The 22,077-nt window shown below is 45.7% G+C and overlaps 1 protein-coding gene across 4 annotated transcripts in view; it reads left to right on the top strand.

Moving 5' to 3' along the window:
• INSR (insulin receptor) overlaps positions 1-22,077 on the top strand; it is a 148,690-nt gene that overhangs the window by 7,088 nt on the left and 119,525 nt on the right. For all 4 annotated transcript variants that reach the window (XM_018051135.1, XM_018051134.1, XM_018051136.1 and 1 more), the window contains exon 2: positions 14,078-14,629. In XM_018051135.1, the coding sequence (XP_017906624.1) occupies positions 14,078-14,629 (552 nt within the window). The remainder of the gene's footprint in view (positions 1-14,077; positions 14,630-22,077) is intronic.

Below are 22,077 nucleotides of genomic sequence, written 5' to 3'. Positions count from 1 at the left end.
CATTTGTAATTCCAAAATAAATACTCAGAGCTTTAATGGTTATTCCTGGACATGCACCAGGAGGCACAAGTGCAAAAAATTGGGATCATCTGACAGGCATGTTCCAGCTCAGATCAAACAAGGTGACATCTTGCATCTCGTTCCATCTCTCCTGTTGTGGATTCATGAATCCCCAAGGATTAAGACAGACATCCTTAAAATTTTTTTTAATTGAAGTATACTTGGTTCACAATGTTGTGTTAGTTTCTGGCGTACAGCAAAGTAATTCAGTTCTATATATGTGCACATTTGTTGGTCAGTCACTCCATCGTGTCCAGCTCTTTACAACACCATGGACTGTAGCCCGCTAGGCTCCTCTGTCCATGGGATTTCCCATGCAAGAATACTGAAGTGGGTTGCCATTTCCTCCTCCAGGGGATCTTCCTGACCCAGGGATCAAACCCACATTTCCTGCATTGGCAGGTGGATTCCTTACCACTGAGCCACCTGGGAAGCCCTTGAGAGATGAGAGATGGCCAAGAGCCCCTAGCTGTGTTTCAAGGAGCAGGGAGGTCCTCCTGTGTTCTGCTGACCCTGGTGCTGAGCCATTCCCCAGTGGCTGTTGGAGCTTCTAGAAACCTATTTTGTTTCCAGCGGAGTAAGATTCGTTCTGTGTTGCCCAGTGCAGACTGGATATGAGTTCCAGGTGGAGTTCGAGGCAGACTGATGAGGATTAAAATTTGATGTCAAATCGGAGCCTTACTTTCGATTCGTTCAGGGGATGGTGTCCTATCAGGTTGAGAGGGTACCTTCTGTTTCGTGTTCAGGAAGAGCAGGCTATTACCAGGAAGTGCTCGCTTCTCTCCCATGCCTTTGTGAGAAGGTGGAAAACATAGGTACTTTCGAAAAACTGTGTTTATTCGGAGTGTGGGAAAAGGTAGTGGTTGGACACAAAGGGATAAAGAAAGCAGGGCTCTCCCTGTTTTCTGATGGCCTTTCTGTAACTTCTTGTTGCTAATCTGTTTTCAACCATGGATCTGGTTTCCTTGCAGGAGATTAGAAAAGGGATAAATTCTCACCGAGAGGTTTCTTCCTAATTATATCCAGTTACATGGTATTGAAGACATCTGCTACTTTTTGTTGTTGTTGTTGTTCTTACAAGACTTCTCTTGGTTTTCTTTTTTAAAACTTTGTTGTTTATTTTTGACTTCACTGGGTCTTCATTGTTGCAGGTGGGCTGCTCTCTAGTTGCGGTGCGCTGGCTTCTCATTGAAGCGGCTTCTCTAGTTGCGGAGCACAGACTCTAGGGTGTGCAAGTTTCTGCAGCTGCAACACCCAGGTTCAGTAGTTGCTCCACAGCACGTGGGATCATCCCCGGACCAGGGATCAAACCTGTGTCCCATGCATTGGCAGGCTGATTCCAAGAAAAGTCCCAAGACTTCTCTTGGTATTTTTTTCCGGTGTCTTTTGTGGCATGATCTGTATACATGAGGAGGTAGGACTCTTGAAATGGCATGGAAGGCCCTTTTAACCTCGTGATTTGATGGGTGATGTCCTTGGGGTGGTCTATACAGAAGTATGGAATTGACTGGAGGGATTAGCCTAGCTGTTCCAGAGCTTTCAGAGAAGCTCGTGGAAGATATAGGTGTCAGGGTGACTGTGGGTCTTTGGTCCTCTCTCTGGTTCCCTGGTCTTAAATACTGTGCTCTCCAGACCTCCCATACCCCTTCCATCCTTTTATCCTCTTGGTTTTAGCACATACTGTCATCCCTTCTGCCTGCAACCACCCCTCTCCCCAAGCTCCGGGTCTACATCTTCCCAGCACCCACTGGATCCACATTGCAGAGCATCCCAAAGGCCCCCACAGGCTCATTGTACCCCAGTCTGAGCCTGTTGTCTTGCCACTGGTTCTATCTGGCCCTTTCCATGTTCATCAACAACGGTGCCTCAGCCCCCGCCCCCACCCCACCTCCCTGGGGACCGAGTCCACATTGAGGCTGGTTTCTTAGATGACTCTGTGGTCTTGTCTGTTTCCTTTCGCACCCACCCCATGACAGGCCCCCTAGGCCAAGCCATAGAGGTGGTTCCAGAGTGCTCTGTCTAGTACCTTCTCTTCCCTACCACCAGAGAGATTTTTCTACTTGCTGCTTCGGTCCATCTACAGCTGCCAGCTCAATCAGCCCATCCTCCTGGCAATTGAGACTGGCCTTAGCTGGGCAGCGTGCGGTCTCAATTCCCTGACTTCATAACTGCACTTCCTTGGGGTTCTTTCTTCTTTATGTGCTTGCGTTTGCTTCCTGTGCCCCAAGGACCTTTCTTCCTTCTTTTCACCCATGGATTCCTACTTTTTCCTCAAGGAACTGGGTCAGAGGCCTCCTTCCTCCCTTCTCTGGCTTCATCACCCAGCCCATTCTCCTTCCCTTTCAGCACAGACTGGGTGTATCTGTCTGGGTCCCCATAGACATTGGTCTGCCCAGTGGAGGTGCATTCTAGTGAAACGCTGACTACACGGTAAATGAAACCGTACTCTAAGTGTGGGTTGGAGAAGGACTTGATACATGTTTGTCTAAAGTAGGAAGCAGTCTATCCTGGAGTGGGCAGGTCCTGGAAAGGAGGGGAAAAGAACTGTTGTGGTCTGAATTGCTACCTCCCTGCTCCCCATTCATTGGTTGAGACCTTAACTCCTCAACGTGGCTGTATTTGGAGAGGGAGCTTTTAGGAGGTAATTAAAGTTAAATGAGGTCACGAGAGGGCAGTCCTAAACCAATAGGACTGGTGGCCTCACAACAAGGAGGGACTTCCCTGGTGGTCCAGTAGTTAAGACTCTGACCTCCCAAAGCAGGGGTCCCATGTTCGATCCTTGGTCAGGGAACTAGATTCCACATGCCACAGCTAAAGATCACATGTGCTGCGACTAAGACCGGGTGGAGCCAAGCAAATTAAAAAACAAAACAACAATCAACAACCCCAAAGAAGGCAACTAATGGTATTGATCCTGGAACAGAATGCTCAGAGGAACAGGTGGGGCTGGAGAGGTGACGCAGGTTGGGTAGACTGTATGTTTGTCTTACGTGAGTCCCTGTCATATCCTTGGGGACCTCATTTAAAATGCAGATTCGAGGGCTGGGCTCCCAGTTCAGTTCAGTCGCTCAGTCGTGTCCGACTCTTTGCGACCCCATGAATCGCAGCACACTAGGCCTCCCTGTCCATCATCAACTCCCGGAGTTCACTCAGACTCACGTCCATCGAGACAGTGATGCCATCCAGCCATCTCATCCTCTGTCGTCCCCTTCTCCTCCTGCCCCCAATCCCTCCCAGCATCAGAGTCTTTTCCAATGAGTCAACTCCTTGCATGAGGTGGCCAAAGTACTGGAGTTTCAGCTTCAGCATCATTCCCTCCAAAGAAATCCCAGGACTGATCTCCTTCAGAATGGACTGGTTGGATCTCCTTGCAGCCCAAGGGACTCTCAAGAGTCTTCTCCAACACCACAGTTCAAAAGCATCAGTTCTTCGGCGCTCAGCTTTCTTCACAGTCCAACTCTCACATCCATACATGACCACAGGAAAAACCATAGCCTTGACTAGGTGGACCTTTGTTGGCCAAGTTATGTCTCTGCTTTTCAATATGCTATCTAGGTTGATCATAACTTTTCTTCCAAGGGGTAAGCGTCTTTTAATTTCATGGCTGCAGTCACCATTGGCAGTGCTTTTGGAGCCCCCCAAAATAAAGTCTGACACTATTTCCACTGTTTCCCCATCTATTTCCCATGAAGTGATGGGACCAGATGCCATGATCTTCGTTTTCTGAATGTTGAGCTTTAAGCCAACTTTTTCACTCTCCTCTTTCACTTTCATCAACAGACTTTTTAGTTCCTCTTCACTTTCTGCCATAACGGTGGTGTCATCTTCATATCTGAGGTTATTGATATTTCTCCCGGCAATCTTGATTCCAGCTTGTGCTTCTTCCAGCCCAGCGTTTCTCATGATGTACTCTGCATAGAAGTTAAATAAGCAGGGTGACAATATACAGCCTCGACGTACTCCTTTTCCTATTTGGAACCAGTCTGTTGTTCCATGTCCAGTTCTAACTGTTGCTTCCTGACCTGCTTATAGGTTTCTCAAGAGGCAGGTCAGGTAGTCTTGTATTCCCATCTCTTTCAGAATTTTCCACAGTTTCTTGTTATCCACACAGTCAAAGGCTTTGGCATAGTCAATAAAGCAGAAATAGATGTTTTTCTGGAACTCTATTGCTTTTTCGATGATTCAACGGATGTTGGCAATTTGATCTCTGGTTCCTCTGCCTTTTCTAAATCCAGCTTGAACATCTGGAAGTTCATGGTTCACGTATTGCTGAAGCCTGGCTTGGAGAATTTTGAGCATTACTTTACTAGCATGTGAGATGAGTGCAACTGTGCAGTAGTTTGAGCATTCTTTGGCATTGCTTTTCTTTGGGATTGGAATGAAAACTGACCTTTTCCAGTCCTCTGGCCACTGCTGAGTTTTCTGAATTTGCTGGCATATTGAGTATAGTACTTTCACAGCATCATCTTTCAGGATTTGAAATAGCTCAACTGGAATTCCATCACCTCCACTAGCTTTGTTCGTAGTGATGCTTTCTAAGGCCCACTTGACTTCACATTCCAGGATGTCTGGCTCTAGGTGAGTGATCACACCATTGTGCTTATCTTGGTTATGAAGATCTTTTTTGTATAGTTCTTCTGTGTATTCTTGCCACCTCCTCTTAATATCTTCTGCTTCTGTTAGGTCCATACCATTTCTGTCCTTTATCGAGCCCATCTTTGCATGAAATGTTCCCTTGGTGCCTCTAATTTTCTTGAAGAGATCTCTAGTCTTTCCCATTCTGTTCTTTTCCTCTATTTCTTTGCGTTGATCGCTGAGGAAGGCTTTCTTATCTCTTCTTGCTATTCTTTGGAACTCTGCATTCAGATGCTCCCAGAGACATTAATTCATTTGGTCCAGAGCTGGGCCTAAGAACCTGCATTTTAACATACACCGCTCCCCCCGCCAACACTCCAGGTGATTCTGATGGTCCACAGAAAATTTTTATTAAAGGAGGCGATACTCTATTTTTAAAAAAATATTTATCCATTTATTTATGGCTGTGCTGGGTCTCCGTTGCTGCGTAGGCTTTTTCCGCTCGTTTTGATAAACAGGCGTTACTCTCCAGGCGCGGTGCGCAGACTCCTGATTACAGTGGCTTCTCTTGTTGCAAAGCATGGACTCTAGGGTGCTTGGGCTTTCGCTGTTGTGGCTCGTGGGCTCCGTAGTTGTGACTTCCGGGATCTGGAGCACAGGGTCAGTAGTTGTGACACACGGGCTTAGTTGCTCTGAAGCATGTGGGATCTTCCCAGATCAGGGATCGAACCCGTGCCTTCTGCATTGACAGGCAGATTCTTTACCACTGAGTCACCAGGGAAGCCCTCCACTGAATATTTTGGGAAATGCTGTGTGATGACTAAGGACACAGGTGTGGGAATCCTAAGGACCTAAGTGTGATGGACTGAATTTTGTTCCTCCCTGCAAACTCCCATGCTGAAGTCCCAACCCTCTAACATCTCAGAATGTGACTGTCTTTGGGGATTGGGTCTTTAAAGAGGCAGTCAAGGTGAAATGAGATAACCAGCGTGGCCTCTAAGCTAATCAGTCATGTGCTCAGTCATGTCCTTCTCTTTGCGGCCCCATGGAGTGCAGCCAGCCAGGCTCCTCTGTCCATGGGATTTCCCAGGCAAGAACACTGGAGTGGGTTGCTGGTTCCTCCTGCAGGGGATCTTCCTGACCCAGGGACTGAATTCACATCTCCTGCACTGCAGGCAGGTTCTTTAGCGGTGAGCCACCTGGGAAGCCCATTTGCTGCTAAGACTGATGTCTTTATAAGAGATTAGGATGCAGACGCACCCAGAGGGAAGAGCATGTGGGCCGTCTACAAGCCAAGCAGAGAGGCTTCAGAAAGAATCAATTCTGCTGACGCCTTAATCTTGGACTTCTGGCCTCCAGAATTGGGAGAAAATAAATTCCTCTTGTTTAAGCCACCTGGTCTGTGGTTGTTTGTTAGGGATGGCGCAGTAGACTAATATACTGGGTTTAAATCCCAGCTCTGTCTCCTTCTGGCCTCGTGACCTTGAGGAGGACATGTTTCTTTCTGAGCCTCAGTTTCTTTCCTCTTTGAGGAAATCTGTCTTGGTGACAGTTTGCCTGTTGCCCAGACCCCAATCTTGTGCATCTCACACCTCAGGGTATTTACTACCCTTCTGTGTCCAGCCATTTCCAGCAGAATCCATCTCACACACTTTCGTTGCTATTGTTCAGTTGCCAAGTCATGTTCAATTCTTTGAGACCCCGCGGACTGTAGCACACCAGGCTTCCCTGTCCCTCACCATCTCCTGAAGTTCGCCCAAGTTCATGTCCATTGAATCGGTGATGACATCCAACCATCTCATCTCTGTCGTCCCCTTTTCCTCCTGCCCTCGATCTTTCCCGGCATCAGGGTCTTTTCCAATGAGTCACCTCTGTGCAAGAGGTGGACAAAGTATTGGAGCTTCAGCTTTAGCATCGGTGCTTCCAGTGTATATTCAGGGTGGACTTCCTTTAGGATTGACTGGTTGGATCTCCTTGCAGTCCAAGAGACTCTCAAGAGTCTTCTCCAGCACCACAATTCAAAAGCATCAATTCTTTGGCACTCAGCCTTCTTTATGGTCCAACTCTCATATCTGTACATGACTACTGGAAAAACCATAGCGTTGACAATATAGACCTTTGTCAGCAAAGGGATGTCTCTGCTTTTTAATATGCTATCTAGGTTCTGGCTGAAGTCAGTTTTAAAAGCCAGTCTTAAAAGCAGGCAGGTGGAGACTCATAAGGGTATCTGGCACCTCGGTGTGCCCAAGTTCTAATTTCTGAAGGGAATAAATCTGGGAATTGGTTCCAAGTAGCTTGGAGTAAAGAACTGATAACATGTACGTGGCTGGACGCTGGTTCTCCTCTATTCTTCCTACCCTTCATCACGTGGTTATCATCATTTATAGATGAGGGAACTGAGGCACACAGACATTAAATATATGACTCAGGATTATACTGTTGGCAGGTGCCCGTGCTGGAGTGGGAAGCCAGATCTGTTGGGTTTCTCTCTCTCTCTCTCTTTAAAAAAAATTATCTATTTATTTTTGGCTGCACCAGCTCTTAGCTGTGCCACACAGGATCTTCCATCTTTGTTGAGGCGCTCAGGATCTTTACTTGCGGCATGTGAACTCTCAGTTGCGTGTGTGGGATCTAGTTCCCTGATCGGGGATGGAACCCAGGCCCCCTGGATTGGGAGTGTGGAGTCTTGGCCACTGGACCGCTAGGGAAGTTCCCAGATCTGTTGGATTTCTAGTGTGCCCTGAAACTGTTGTGGGTGGTGGCCTGACACCTGAACCCAAGACTTGTTGGCCAGGACTCATGAATTTTGGAAGAAGCAGTGTTAAGACCGGAAAGAATGCAGACAGTAACACGTGGCCCCGGAAGAGGCCACCAGGGAGCATTTGAAGAATGTTTGAAGAATGTACAGGCTTGAAAGCAAAATGTATAACTCTTAGCGTTGCAAAGAAGTTTCAGAATCTTCTAGACCTCTCCCTCCCAGATCCTCAGTACTTATTTGCTGTTTTCATGGTGAAGAGAAAACCAGGGAAGAGGGGACACTTTCCAAGATGGCTCTCATATCCGTCTTCTCTCCAGCTGCAAAATTCATAGATTCTTCTGGCCAAGAGGGGAACTTCAAGACTAGCACTGTCTGCTTTGATGGAAATAGTCTATAGTTGCACTATCCAATATGGTGGCCCTTATCCACATGGTGCTCTTGAAATTGTGGCCAGGCCAAATAGACTTTTACTTTAATAGTCTGTATAGTCAAAGCTATGGTTTTTCCGGTAGTGATGTGTAGATGTGAGAGCTGGACCATGACGAGGGCTGAGTGCTGAAGAATGGATGCTTTTGAATTGTGGTGCTGGAGAAGACTCTTTAGAGTCCCTTAGACTGCAAGGAGATCAAACCAGTCAATCCTAAAGGAAATCAATCCTGAACATTCATTGGAAGGACTGATGCTGAAGCTCTAGTACTTTGGCCACCTGATGCGAAGAGCCAACTCATTGGAAAAGACCCTGATGCTAGAAAATATTGAAGGCAAAAGAAGGGGGCGACAGAGGAAGAGATGGTTGGATGGCATCACTGACTCAATAGACATGAGTCTGAGAAAATTCAGAGAGATAGTGGAGGACAGGGAAGCCTATTGTGCTGCAGTCCATGGGGTCAAAAAGAGTCGGATGTGACTTAGACTGAACCGCAACAAACTTTAATTCATTGAAACGTAAATGTGAAAAAAGGAAACATAAAGTCTTATTTAACTTTAGTTGATTGAAATGTCAGAAAATCAACACTTGATTCTGTTATTGAACAACTGTTTTGGGGAGGGATACAAAGAACCCTACATTTTCAATGATTCATTTTGTGGAATATGCATTTCCTGATTGAGTATTTCTGATCAAAATTTAGCATCCAAATTGAGATATGTTGGAAGTGTATAATACACATGGCATTTGGGAGGCATAATGCGAAAAAAAAATCTTGCAGTTCTTTTTTTTTTTAGTATTGCTTACATGCAAAAGTGAAATTTTTGGATACATTGGATTAAGTATGTTTAATTTCAGTGTTTCTTTTTTAGTTTTTTAGAGAAAATTTAAAATTCTATCGTGTTTCTATCAGATAAGGCTATTCTAGACCCTATACACCCTGGCGACCTACAGCGATGAGCTGTAGCTTGCTGTCACTCTTGACCTTCCAATGACATAGGCAGAACAGAATAATTCCTATTGCTGTTTGTATAGGTTTTAGTCCTGGTGTCACCTCCTCTGGGAAGCCCTCCTCGACTGTCCCAGGCTTAGTCAAGTAGCTTGTCTTTTTATGATTTCTTCTACCTTTGACACTGTCCTTCATGAACTGAGATGTCTTCCTCAGTTATCTCTTCAGTTGATTTGAATAGTTAATAGCAACTAGAGTCTCTGAGACCCAGGGCAGCCTGTATCCTATTCTTTTAAGCACTTCCAGTCCCTGGAACAGTGGAAACAGGTTTTCAGCAGACAGGTGCTGCAGGAGTGAATGAAGAAAACCGTCTTTAGCAAGCTTCCTCTCTGTTGTCCTTGCACAGACATTGTTTCATTGTTTCCTTATTTAAGTCACATTCACCTGCTTCTTCATTAGGTATGTTTTTGAAAAAAACAGAGGTGGAGAGACTGTAGCATAGTTACAACATAAACTTTGCCTTTAATTGCTGGATTGAAACCTCAGTTACCCCTTACAACTCATTCCGCCTGAATCTTGACTTGCTCATCACAAAAATGGGCATGGACCATTTTGTTTATCTACTTCCTCTGGGATTAGTTCTAGAATTCATCAAGAGAGGACTTCCCTGGTAGTATAGTAGATAAGAATCCGCCTGCCAGTGCAGGGAATACGGGTTCGATCCCTGGTTTGGGAAGATTCCACATGCCCCAGGGCAACGAAGCTCGAGTGCCACAGTTACAGAGCCCCAGCTTTAGAGCCTCAGAGCCTCAACTACTGAGCCCATGCGCCTAAGTCTGCGTCTGCAGCAACAGAAGCCGCCGCGATGAGGAACCTGAGCATTGCAACTAGAGAGGAGCCCCTGCTCACCACAACCAGAAAAAGCCCGTGCCTAGCAACGAAGACGGAACGCAACCAAAACTTGAATAAATAATTTAAAAAAGAGAGAGAGAACGTGTCTGCCAGAACGTGACCAAGTGCCTCACATAGTGATTGTGTTAGCTGTCACCAGGACTGCCCTCCTCCCCTGATCCCCCTGGTCCTTCCCTATCTGTGTGTAGAGTGATGGTTGACCAGGTGCCACTTACTGAGGACCTGAAGCATCCTTCAGTTTCCCACCCAGAGGTCTTAAAAACCAGTGCAAGGTCCTACATATATTACTGGCACCACTTCTAACATCCCCTCGGTATTTTCTGTCCCCGCAGTAAATTGCTCTATTGTCTTATACGAATAGGGACACATACGGCTTTAATGAGGAGAAGGAAATGGCAACCCTCTCCAGTATCCTTGCCTGGGAAATCTCATGGACAGAGGAGCCTGGTGGGCTGCAGTCCATGGGGTAGCAAAGAGCTGGACACGACTGAGCAGCAAACCACCACCACCACCGCTATGCCTTAATGACTTTGACTCAAGTCACTGGAGTCACTGGAGGTTAAAAAATAAAGCAATTCTTTGTTGTCCCGGGTGGTTATAGTCATTTAATTTTTAAACAACAACTTTATTGAGAGCTAATTAAATACCATACAATTCACCTGTTTAAAGTTTACTATTTAGAGGTTCTTCAAGGCAATGGCACCCCACTCCAGTACTCTTGCCTGGAAAATCCCATGGATGGAGGAGCCTGGTGGGCTGCAGTCCATGGGGTCGCTAAGAGTTGGATACAACTGAGCGACTTCACTTTCACTTTTTTACTTTCATGCATTGGAGAAGGAAATGGCAACCCACTCCAGTGTTCTTGCCCAGAAAATCTCATGGACGGAGGAGCCTGGTAGGCTGCGGTCCATGAGGTCACTAAGAGTTGGACACGACTGAGCGACTTCACTTTCACTTTTCTCTTTCATCCATTGGAGAAGGAAATGGCAACCCACTCCAGTGTTCTTGCCTGGAGAATCCCAGGGACAGGGGAGCCTGGTGGGCTGCCGTCTGTGGGGTCGCACAGAGTCGGGCACGACTGAAGTGACTTAGCAGCAGTAGCATACATTAGCACATTCACAGAATTGGGCAACCACCACTATGATCAATTTAGAACATTTTCATCAGTCCTCCCGAAGAAATCCCATACTCTTTATCTGTCGCTCCGCAGTTCCCTCTCTCGAACCCCTGGACACCACTACTCTACTTCCTATGGATCTGCCTCTTCTGGATATTTCGTGTAAAGGGAATCATTCCACGTGTGGTCTTTCGTGACTGGCTTCTTTCGCTGAGCATCCTGTTCTCAGGGTTCATCCCTTTTGTAGCTGGTGTCAGGGTTTCCTCCTCTGTTCTTGTTGAATAAGCTTCCTCTGTATGGACATGCTACATTTCAGGGACATGTAATGTTGGCTTGTTTCTCCCTTGTTGGTTATCATAAATAATGATGCTATGGACATTTGTATACACATTTCTGGTTGGACCTATGTTTTCATTTTACCTAGGAATGAAGTTTCTGGTTATATGGTAACTCTTTGCTTAATCTTTTGAGGGGCTACAAGACTATTTTCCACAACAGCAGCTGAGCCATTTTCCATTCCCACCAGTAATGTACAGGGTTTTAATTTCTCCACTTCTGTGTCAACTATTGTTATTGTCTGTCTTTTTGATTTTAGCCATCCTGGTGGGAGTGAAGTGGTATCTCACTGTGGTTTGGATTTACATTGCCCTCATCTTCAACAGCTGGTTAATCTTTGAATGCATGTTCATATCTGATTTTTCCCACATCTTGGGAAGGATGGTGTTCTTTTCTCTGCACCAATTTCACAAGTGTATGTGTATGTGTGTGCAGGTAACATAGAGTTATGAGGCTCAGGCTTGAGAAGCCCAGACCTGTGACCAAGTCTAAGCTGTACACTGCCAGATATAGTATAGGACACCAAGTTAAATTTGAATTTTATATAAACATTGAGTAAGTTTTAGGGATAAGTATGTCCCAAACATTGCATGAGACAGACTTACCTAAAAAAGTACTCCTTGCTTATCTGAAATTCAAATTTAACTGGGCGTTCTGTACTTTTTCCTAAATTTTTCATCAACTAACTTATGACTGTGCTGGGCCTTCATGACTGCTCGGGTTTTCCTCCAGCTGCGGTGAGTAGGGGCTGCTCGCTGGTTGCAGTTCAAGGGCTTCTCACTGCACTGGCTTCTCTTGTGGCGGAGCACAGGCCCTGGGGCGCTCAGGCTTCAGTAGTTGCAGTTCCTGGGCTCTAGAGCACAGGCTTAATAGTTGTGGCGCATGGGGGCTTCGCTGCCCCAAGGCGTGTGGGATCTTCCTGTACCAGGGATGGAACCCGTGTCTCCTGCATTAGATGGCGGACTCTTTCCCGCTGAGCCACCAGGGAAGCCCTGTCCTTCCTTTTTATTTGCTAAATCTGGCAACGTTGAATGTTACTGGTGGGTCGTATGTCCTTGGCTGACTGGCTTTGCCTCTCAGAGTTTTCTCATCTGTGGGGTGCAGATGGAGCCTGTTGGGAGGGATCAAGCTGCAGTACCTGTCTAGACAGACCTCTGTACGTAGATGCTGTTGATGTGACTGAAGCTGGGAGCCTTAGACGAGGCTTGGGTGGCATGAGTGTGTGGTGTTGGAACTGATATCCTAGTCCTCTCGAAGGTGTCTCCCAACCTCTGACTGAGTGAGTGTGTGTGTTTTGGCAAGGAGAGGCTGTCTAAGGGATTCACATCTGATGAATGTTAACTCCAGTATAAGGAACAGAGGAGGAGGGGAAGATCTAAATAAGTATATGGAGGAAAGGAAATCAGAGAAGCCTTCCTGGAGGAGGTGGCCTCTGAACTAGATCTTGAAGGATGATGAGCTGGATTTCACAGTAGGGAGCTAAGGTGTAAAGAACTTTGACAGCCAAGGGACTCAAGCTACTGTATTCAGAACAGTGGCCACTTGGTGCACATGTCTATTTCCGTGCATACTAACTAAAGTGAAATCAAATACTCAGCTCCTCAGTCTTACATAAACCACATTTCAAGTGCTTGACAACCACGAATGGCCGGTGGCTTCCATATGACCAGCACGTATGTAGAACCTCTCTATTGTTGCAGAAGTGCTGTTGGACTTTGTCAGAGTAAGGCAGGGGTCACCAGACTACCACCTCAAGGGAAAACACCAGCTCACAGCCTGCTTTTATAATAAAGGTTTATTGGAACACAGCCATAACCACTCCTGGTCTCTGGGCTGCTTTTGAGCTGTAACGACGGAGTGGAATAGTCTAAACAGAGACTGACCGCAAAGCAGAATGTATTTACTATTTGAGCCTTTACAGAAAATATTTGCCCACCCTGGTCTAGAGGGATGAAAGCGCAGAGCCTAGAGGTGACACCGTGATGCACTGGGGAGAAATAAACAACAACAAAATGGCTGACATTAATTGAGCACCTACTGTGTGCCAGCCACTGCTTGGGTGTCTGCATTATTTCATTCCCTTCTCTTAATAGGTCATGTTATGGGAGGGCGGAGGTTTGGAAGACCCTCTTGTAATTGGAGAGTAGTGGACAGGCCTGTTTTACATGGTGCCAGGGATGGAGGGGCAGAACCTTGAGAGCTGTGAGAGGGAAAGTACAGGGTGCTGGGGAGCCATAGCGGGTGTCAGAGCAAGGGAGAGACCGACTGCAAAATAGGTGTCAGGGTGTTTGTACTGGGGAGATCAGACTCTCTGGGAAGCCCTTGACACACCTGGGTAAAAGGTAATTAGACTGTGGCTGCCTGCCAGGAGGGCAGGTTGGGAAGGAGAGTCAGGAAAATGAGAGAATTGACAAAACACAGCCAGGTCTCCTTGCCTCATTTCTGATGTGGGCACCTTTATCCCCATAAATCCCTTTCCTGGAGATGTTTCACATTGACTCACTGGGGGAGGCTCCCCTTTCCCCTTCTGCACCTGCTGCATTACTCAACCCCCTGTAATCCCAGTGTTTCCTTTGCATCATATTTGATGTGACGGTTTTAAGGTTTCCAAACAGGTATCGCCAAAGGAATTATTATTATTCAGATTTTTTGTCTTTTGAGAGTAATTACTTAGGCATGGACACTTACGGAGAAAACCACTGATGGGGGTTGGCTATAGAAGTTGCGGGGTTTAGTGCAGAATGAAATCTTGGGACCCCCTCACTCAAGAATGATTAAGGATTTCAAGATGGGTGAAAGAACATTAAGCCCAGGGCAAGGCCCTTCTGAGCAGGCATGGGACCCAGGTCACATGGCCATGTGGCTGCCCTGACACTCATTCTTATAAACCATCCATGGGATGTTTGCTTACCTGTCCTGCTCTCTGCTTGTTTGCACTTCCAGTGTGCCCCGGTATGGATATCCGGAATAATCTCACCCGGCTGCATGAGCTGGCCAACTGCTCGGTCATTGAAGGACATTTGCAGATTCTGTTGATGTTCAAAACGAGACCTGAGGACTTCCGAGACCTCAGTTTCCCCAAACTCATCATGATCACTGATTACTTGCTGCTCTTCCGGGTCTATGGGCTGGAGAGCCTGAAGGACTTGTTCCCCAACCTCACGGTCATCCGAGGCTCGCGCCTCTTCTTTAATTATGCACTGGTCATCTTTGAGATGGTTCACCTGAAGGAGCTTGGCCTCTACAGCCTGATGAACATCACCCGGGGGTCTGTCCGCATCGAGAAGAACAATGAACTCTGCTACCTGGCCACCATCGACTGGTCTCGCATCCTGGATTCCGTGGAGGATAATTACATCGTGCTAAACAAAGACGACAATGAGGAGTGTGGGGACATTTGTCCAGGCACCGCCAAGGGCAAGACCAACTGCCCTGCCACTGTCATCAACGGGCAGTTTGTGGAGCGGTGCTGGACACACAGCCACTGCCAGAAAGGTATGTCAGAGCTCTCTGGATTCTATACCATTTCTTGTGACTTGATTCATTAAAAAGATGCTGGAAGTGTTCACTAGCTCAGGTGGTGACAAACCTTGTTTTGCAAAGGCTCAGACAATAAATAAACTTTAAACTTTGCAGCCTATACAGTCTCTATTGCAACTACTCAACCCTGCTATTGGACTGAGGAAGCAGCCACCTGACAACAATGGGCAATGAATATATGGGCATGGCTGCGTTTCAATAAAACTTTATTTACAAAACCAAGCGGTGGGCCGGATTTTGCCAACACCTGAGCTTGCTGGTTGAATGTTCCTCTTGCTTGAGAGAGCAGATGAGTATGGATTTTGCTGTCGAAGAAAGGAAATCTATTTCTTGTCTGATTTAAGATTGCTCATGGTAGGCACCTGGAGAAAGAAATGTGTAGAGGATAAAAACAAGGCAGCCATCCTTATTCCGCAATTACTGGGGCTATTTCCCGCTAGTGGCTCTGTTGTGTCTGGATTTACTTAACTTTCCCTGTCATTGGATATTTAAATTATTTCTAGTTTTCACAAAGAGGGTTGAACATTTTGGTGTGGAAGCTTTATTGAGCATTTTTCCCCCTTCAGGTTTTGGTTTTCCAGAAGTGAAATTTCTGGGTCAAAGTTTCTTGATATTGATTGCCAAATGGCTTTCCGGAAATGTACCAACAGGCACTCCTCCTAGCACTGGCTGAGAGGGAACACCTTGGCTAGCTTGGAGTGTTGTTTGAAAACTCTTTCATAATTTACTGGAGGGAGGAGCTGGTGTGTTGTCATTGTTTCTATTTGCATTTCTTTGATTGCTATCAGGGTTGAACCTTTTAAAACATGTTTATTTATCATTTAGGTTTTTTCTTCCTGTTCATATCCTTTGTCCATTTATCTTTCAGTGCCTTAGTGGTTTTTGAAATATTAATCTGCGTGTGGTTTTCATAGCAAAGACTGTTAACTTTTTGCCAATTACATTTTCAGATGTTTTTGTTCGGTGATGAAAATACTCTGGCTGTCCGTTGCCAGAGAAGCTTAAAATGTTTGCGGAGTTCAGACCTGCATTTTTGCATGCATCTCATGTTATTTTATGCTTAGAAAGTCCCTTTCTAAGCATAAAATGAAAGTTTTTCTTCCTTCAAGTTTTCTATCTTAACTTTAATTATTATCATTAAAAAATTTGTCAAGGGTATCCATTTCCCCATAAATAATTAGCTGGGGGCTCAAGGCCATTTATTGCAGAAATTTACCCCTTCATCATTGATTTGGGGGTCTGTTTCTGAGTTTCTGTAAATATGTCTGCCTTTCCACGTGCTGGAGTTATTGCCATTCTAACCCATGTAGTTTTATAATGTTTTGATATCCAAGCAGGCTAGTTCCCAACACAAACTTGTTGGTTGTTTATTGTTTTATTGACTCTTTCACATGCTGGGAAATTCCCTGGGAAGAATTAGCAAAGGTGAGATGGAGACAGGAGAAAGTGAGTGGGTGGCTTAACGGTTGTATCACAGAAGATAAGGGAAGGGAGAAAGGAGGGTTTTCTCACCTGAGCGCAAAGCTATGGAGAAGCCACACAGCTATGGAGAAGTCAGTCCTTAGTAGAATCCGTAGACTCGGCAGGGAGGGCTCCTTCAAGTTCCAGGAAGGAGTCATCATGCATGGAGATGTTGAATGGGACAAAACAGGAGGTGAGAGAGCGGATGCCTCTTTTTTGAGAGTTTGGCCAGTGAGGGGAGGGAGAATCTGGTGGTTTGTGGACGGAGGAGGGAACAATGGTTATTACATTGTGGAAGAATCTTGAGAACGTCGGTGGGTCAGGGACACAGAGAAGCCAAGCTGTGATCAAGAAGAAAGATCAAAACTGGGGCAAAGTCTTGGCAAAAGTAGAGGACCACCCATGGGTTTGGAATTTCACAAAACAGGGAGATTTCTGAGGTGGCAGTGGGGGTGAATATCCTGACGAATTTGGAGGTAAAGGGGTTACCTTCTTTGATGGTGAGGGGAGGAGAGGCTGTGTAGGCCCTACCACGTTACAAAGACACACAGCTGCAACGGGAATTCTGTTATCCTTGTTTTAGAGACCAGAGAGGTTTTTAACCTGCCTAAGGCCACACAGCTAATAAAAGATGGCTGGAGTTTGCACCACATCTGAGATACAAAAATAGCATCTCTGTGTGTGTTTTGTGGGGGCAGGGGTGCCTGCTCTGTTTAGAGGTGGGGAGCTTACTAGTAACTGGGACATTGGGGGGAAACAGTGAACACTTTTATCCCAATGCTCCGTTCTCCAAAATCAGTTTCTTATTTTTGCTCCATACTCACACATCTTGAGACATAATTTAAGACATTCCTCTGTGGATTTATTTCTGTACCCATTTTAGTCAAAATATCCGGGATGGTATTATCTGCAAAAATGTCCGTGATGTTTTGAGTTGGTTTTGTTTTTAATCTTGTGCTTTGGAGAACAAGGCTTGTTTTCCTACACTGGGGGTTTCATCACCAGAGAAGGCGTGGCTTTGCATATAAGGTTGCAGCTGAGAAGTTGAGACCTGTGTCAGGTACTGGTTCCTGGCATATGAAATCAGTATTTGGTCCCGGTTCGTAATCCTGTGGTGGGGTCCTCTGTTAGTCACTAAGTTGTGTCTGACTCTTTGCAGCCTCATGAGCTGCAGTATGCCAGCCATCCCCGTCCTCCACTATCTCCCAGAGTTTGCTCAAATTCAGTCAGTGATGCCATCCAGCCATCTCATCCTCTGTCACCCGCTTTTTCTTGCCCTCAATCTTTCCCAGCATCAGGGTCTTTTCCAATGAGTCGGCTCTTCACATAAGGTAGCCAAAGTATTGGAGCTTCGGCTTTAGCGTCAGTACTTCTAATGAATATTCAGGGTTGATTTCCATTAGGATTGACTGGTTTGATCTCCTTGCTGTCCAAGGGACTCTGAAGAGTCTTCTCCAGCACTACAGTCTGAAAGCATCAATTCTTTTGGCGCCAAGGAAGGCTTTGTCCTGTCCTGGTCACAGATGATAAGAAATGATTGGCTATTTGAAGCTACACTCTTGCCTATCCAGTACAACTCAGCTCTGGCTTTTTGCCCCTTCAGTTTCTTTGATTGTGGTAAGAATGGTAACGTTTACCATCTTAACTGTTTAAAATGCACAGCTTGGTGACACTAAGGACAGTCAATTGATGTGCAACCATCCCCACCATCCATCTCCAGAAGTTTTGCATCTTGCCAAACTGGAACTCTGTCCTCATTAAACACTCACTCCCCCTCCCCTTCCCCAGCGCCCTGCCCCTACCATCTACTCTCTGTCTCTGTGGATTTGACTTCTCTAGGGATCTCATATAAGTGGAATCATATAGTATTTGTCTTTTTTTTTTCCACTTTTATTTTTATGTCTGGCTTACTTCACTGAGTATAATGTTCTTGAGGTCATCCATGTTGTAGCAGGTGTCAGAATTTCTTTATTTTTAAGGGCTGAATAATATGCCGTTGTATGAATGGACCACATTTTGTTTATCCATTCATGAGTGGACATTTGGGTCATTTCCACCTTTTGGCTATTGTGAACAATGCTGCTATGAACATGGGCATACTTCTCTGGCTTTTAAAATGCTTATGTTACTTTGTTGCTGTGGCTTTAGAAGGCTTACCCAACACTGTGTGGGATTTCCCAAGGTAAAACAGACTGAAAGGAATCTGTAGAAGATACTCCTCCCACCCTGTCTTAGGCAACAGATACAAACCTGTGAAAAGTAACATCAAGTCCTCAATTTCTTCTCCAACACCTCCTTGAGCCTTTTTCTTGCATGATTGCCAGGTTCTGGAAATCTCCAAGGTCTGTCAGCAGACTAGAAATCTAGAGAAAAGGACAGATTGCATCTTTTTCAGAGAGTCCTCCATAAAGATCATTACTCCAGATCAGATGTGTAATTCAAAAACAAAGAGTTTAAGGTTTAGTTTTCTACTAAGGATCTGGAGTGTAGATATTCTGTGTTGCAATAATGACCCACCCATGTGCGTGGACAATCAATTAAGCAGAGTGAATCATTATTTGTTCTTCTTTTTAACATTAATTCACATCCATAATTATTAGAAAACAGAATATTAAGAGTGTTAGGATAATTGCATCTGTGAAAGCTAGAAAGAACCAGAAACTTTCAGGGATAGGAAAAAAAGTATACTTTTGGGTAGCAAATTAACCTATCTCAAAATAAGACGTAAAGAGGGGGAAATTTTTTAATAGAGTTTTGAAATATCATAGGTACCACACTGATAAAAAGAAAATCCCTGGAAAATCAGATTTGCACTTTATGAAGCATGGATAGCTAATTTCATAGTGATTTTATGTATATATTCAAGTAGAACTAGAAAAAAAAAAAAAACAAGAATTTGTAAAATACATTTTTAACCCTAAAGAAAAAAGACAGACCATCCCAGACACTGGGATGAAGGTGCTGGGTTGTCCTCTGGACCCAGTTTAAACTTTCTCTACAATAGCTCCTTTTCCACCTGATCCCCAAACAATGATGGTTTGGGCAAAGAGAGAAAAGAAGGTTCTCAATGGTTAAAGTAAATTAAAAGGATAATCACTCTGGCGTGTGTCTTGAGCTGCTTCCTCTCCATCACTCTGTCTACATATTTGGGGTGGAGATGCACACGGAGGTCAAATACAAGGAACTCTGAATGAGCGGAGTGGATAGGGGTCTATGTAAGCTGGGTCACAAGCTGTGTGTATTGAGAACCTACTGTGTGCCAGGTCGTGCGGTCCTTGGGGACACAGAAGTGACCAGCTCCTGTCTCCTTAGAGAGGACCTTCTGGTAGCAAATGCAGACACTGAACATGTGAGTGAATGCAGCTGTGGGATGAGTGACAAGAGGGAGGATCTGTGGGTGAAAGCATGGGGTGAAGCTCTAGTCTTCCAGGTCAGAAAATCACTCCCTGCCCCCTACATGGATGGGTCATTAAGATCCCGAAAGTCAGACTTCCCTGGTGATCTAGTGGTCAAGAATCTGCCTGCCAATGCAGGAGACCACGGGTTCGATCCCTGGTCTGGGAAGATCCCGCATGGCGAGGAGCAGCTAAGCCTGTGCGCCGCAACTGCTGAGTCCTCGCTCTATAGAGCCTGTGCTCTGCAAGGAAAGAAGCCGCTGCAGCAATAAGCCCGTGAGGCATAGCTAGGGAACAGCCCCCGCTTGCTTCAACTAGAGAAAGCCTGGACACAGCAGTGAAGACCCAGTGCAGCTAAAAATAAATAAATAAAATTATTTTAAAAAAGAAAATGGTTACCACCTAGAAGATGAATAAAAAGGGTTTTAAAATAAGACCTCAAAGATTGGCCTTGCTGGACCCATTTTCAAACAGTTACAGGAATTGTTCAGAGTCCTGTCCTGCTGTCCATGGTACATGGGGAAGCTGTGCTTCCCCATCTGAAGAGTTTGAATAATTGTGGTACCTGCTTGTCAGGGTTGCAGTTTGGGGGGTTAAATGAAATGATACCTAGGGGTACACTTATCCCAGCACCTGGCACTTAGTGAATGTTCTGGAAGCTTCTCCTAGGTGCCATGAGTTCACAGCCTCTCTGGGCAGACCAGCCCCTGGGTGAGTGTCTGCCAAGGCTTGGCTCCATTTCTGATTTTGGTCTTGAGGCAGGCAGATGAAAACCCACCGTGAGAACTGGGTGCTTGGACCTACAGCCCCAGAGGGAAAATAATCTACTTGGTGCCTCAGCTTTGGGCTTTTGGGGAGACTAGAAACCATAGGACTTGCTTGACCAGCTGCTCTAGCCAAACCCACTGGTATTTTTTTTCCCCCTTGGAGGCCACACCAGCTACCTGCTGCCAGTCAGAGGAGAGGATGAGTCTGGGGCATGCTGGGTACCAGGAAACTGGCTGGCAGCATAGAGACATCGGTAAGAAAGCAGGAAGGGGCAGGAGGCAGAGGGAGGTGAGTCTCTCAGAGTCTGCATTTCCATCTGTGTTTCAGAGGGCTTCCCAGGTGGCGCTCGTGGTAAAGAACCCGTGTGCTGATGCAGGAGGTGCAGGTTCCATCCCTGGGTCGGGAAGATCCCTTGGAGGAGGGCGTGGCAACCCACTCCAGTATTCTTGCCTGGAGAATCCCATGGACAGAGGAGCCTGGCGGGCTACAGTTCCAGGGGTCGCACAGAGCTGTACACCACTGAAGTGACATAGTTGATGCTGAAGCTGAAACTCCAGTACTTTGGCCACCTCATGCAAAGAGTTGACTCATTGGAAAAGACTTTGATGCTGGGAGGGATTGAGGGCAGGAGGAGAAGGGGACGACGGAGGATGAGATGGCGGGATGGCATCACGGACTCGATGGACGTGGGTTTGAGTGAACCCGGGAGTTGGTGATGGACAGGGAGGCCTGTTGTGCTGCGATTCATGGGGTCGCAAAGAGTCGGACACGACTGAGCGACTGAACTGAACTGAACTGAAGTGACATAGTGCGCATGCTGTGTTTCAGATTCTCTGAAGGTTAAGGTGCTCTGTTGATATTAAACCCTACGTTTTAAAATGCACACACTGTCACTCTTGAGGGGTTCGCTTTGAGGCAGGTGTCTGGACTTCAGGTTGAAACTTTCCCCACTTCTTCCATTGTTTAACTTTGCCTCTGGCACTGTAATAATCAGAGTCTTCTTAGTGAGTTACTTTCTGCCAGACACTAAGTTGCTTTGCTTACGATATGGCAGCAAGCTCTTCGAATGATTTCTCCTTGCAGATGAGGTCCTGGGAGCGCCAGCAGGTGAAGCCACTTGTCCAGGGTCACATCACTCGTAAGCAGTAGAGATGGGCTTTGATCCCCAAACCTAGGTATTCTGGCTCCAAATCTGAGCTCTTACCTGGGCTTACCTGTGCTCATTGTGGAAAGTTGGGGGAACTGCAGAGAACAAAGAAATCTGGGGTGGGGAGACACCCTAGAATTGGCCCTGCCAACATTCTGGCTGCCTTTTCCTATCACCCTTCCCATCTCATCATTTTTTCAAATTAATTTTTAATGGAGCATCGTTGATCGACAATGTTGTGTTGGTTTCTGCGGTATAACAGAGTGCATCAGTTATACATATATTCATTCTTCTGTAGGTTCGAGTCCCCTGTAGGTCATTACAGAGTATTGATTAGAGGTCCTTGTGCTATACAATAGGTCCTTTTTGGTTATCTATGTTTTATATAATAATGTGTACATGTGTACACGTTAATCCCAGTCTCCCAATTTATCCCTTCCCTGCTTTCCCCTTTGGTAATCATCAGTTTGTTTTCTCTATCTGTAACTGTCTGTTTTGCAAATAGATTCATTTGTACCATTTTTTTTTAAGATTTCACATATAAGCAATATCATATAATATTTGTCTGACCTTTCACTCAGCATGAAGATCTCTAGGTCCATCCATGTTGCTGGAAATGGTATTATTACATT

Source organism: Capra hircus, chromosome 7 (genome assembly GCF_001704415.2).
Source record: "Capra hircus breed San Clemente chromosome 7, ASM170441v1, whole genome shotgun sequence".
NCBI lineage: Eukaryota > Metazoa > Chordata > Mammalia > Artiodactyla > Bovidae > Capra > Capra hircus.
The sequence above is the reverse complement of the archived record's forward strand: the minus strand, read 5'-3'. Positions and strand labels throughout refer to the sequence as shown.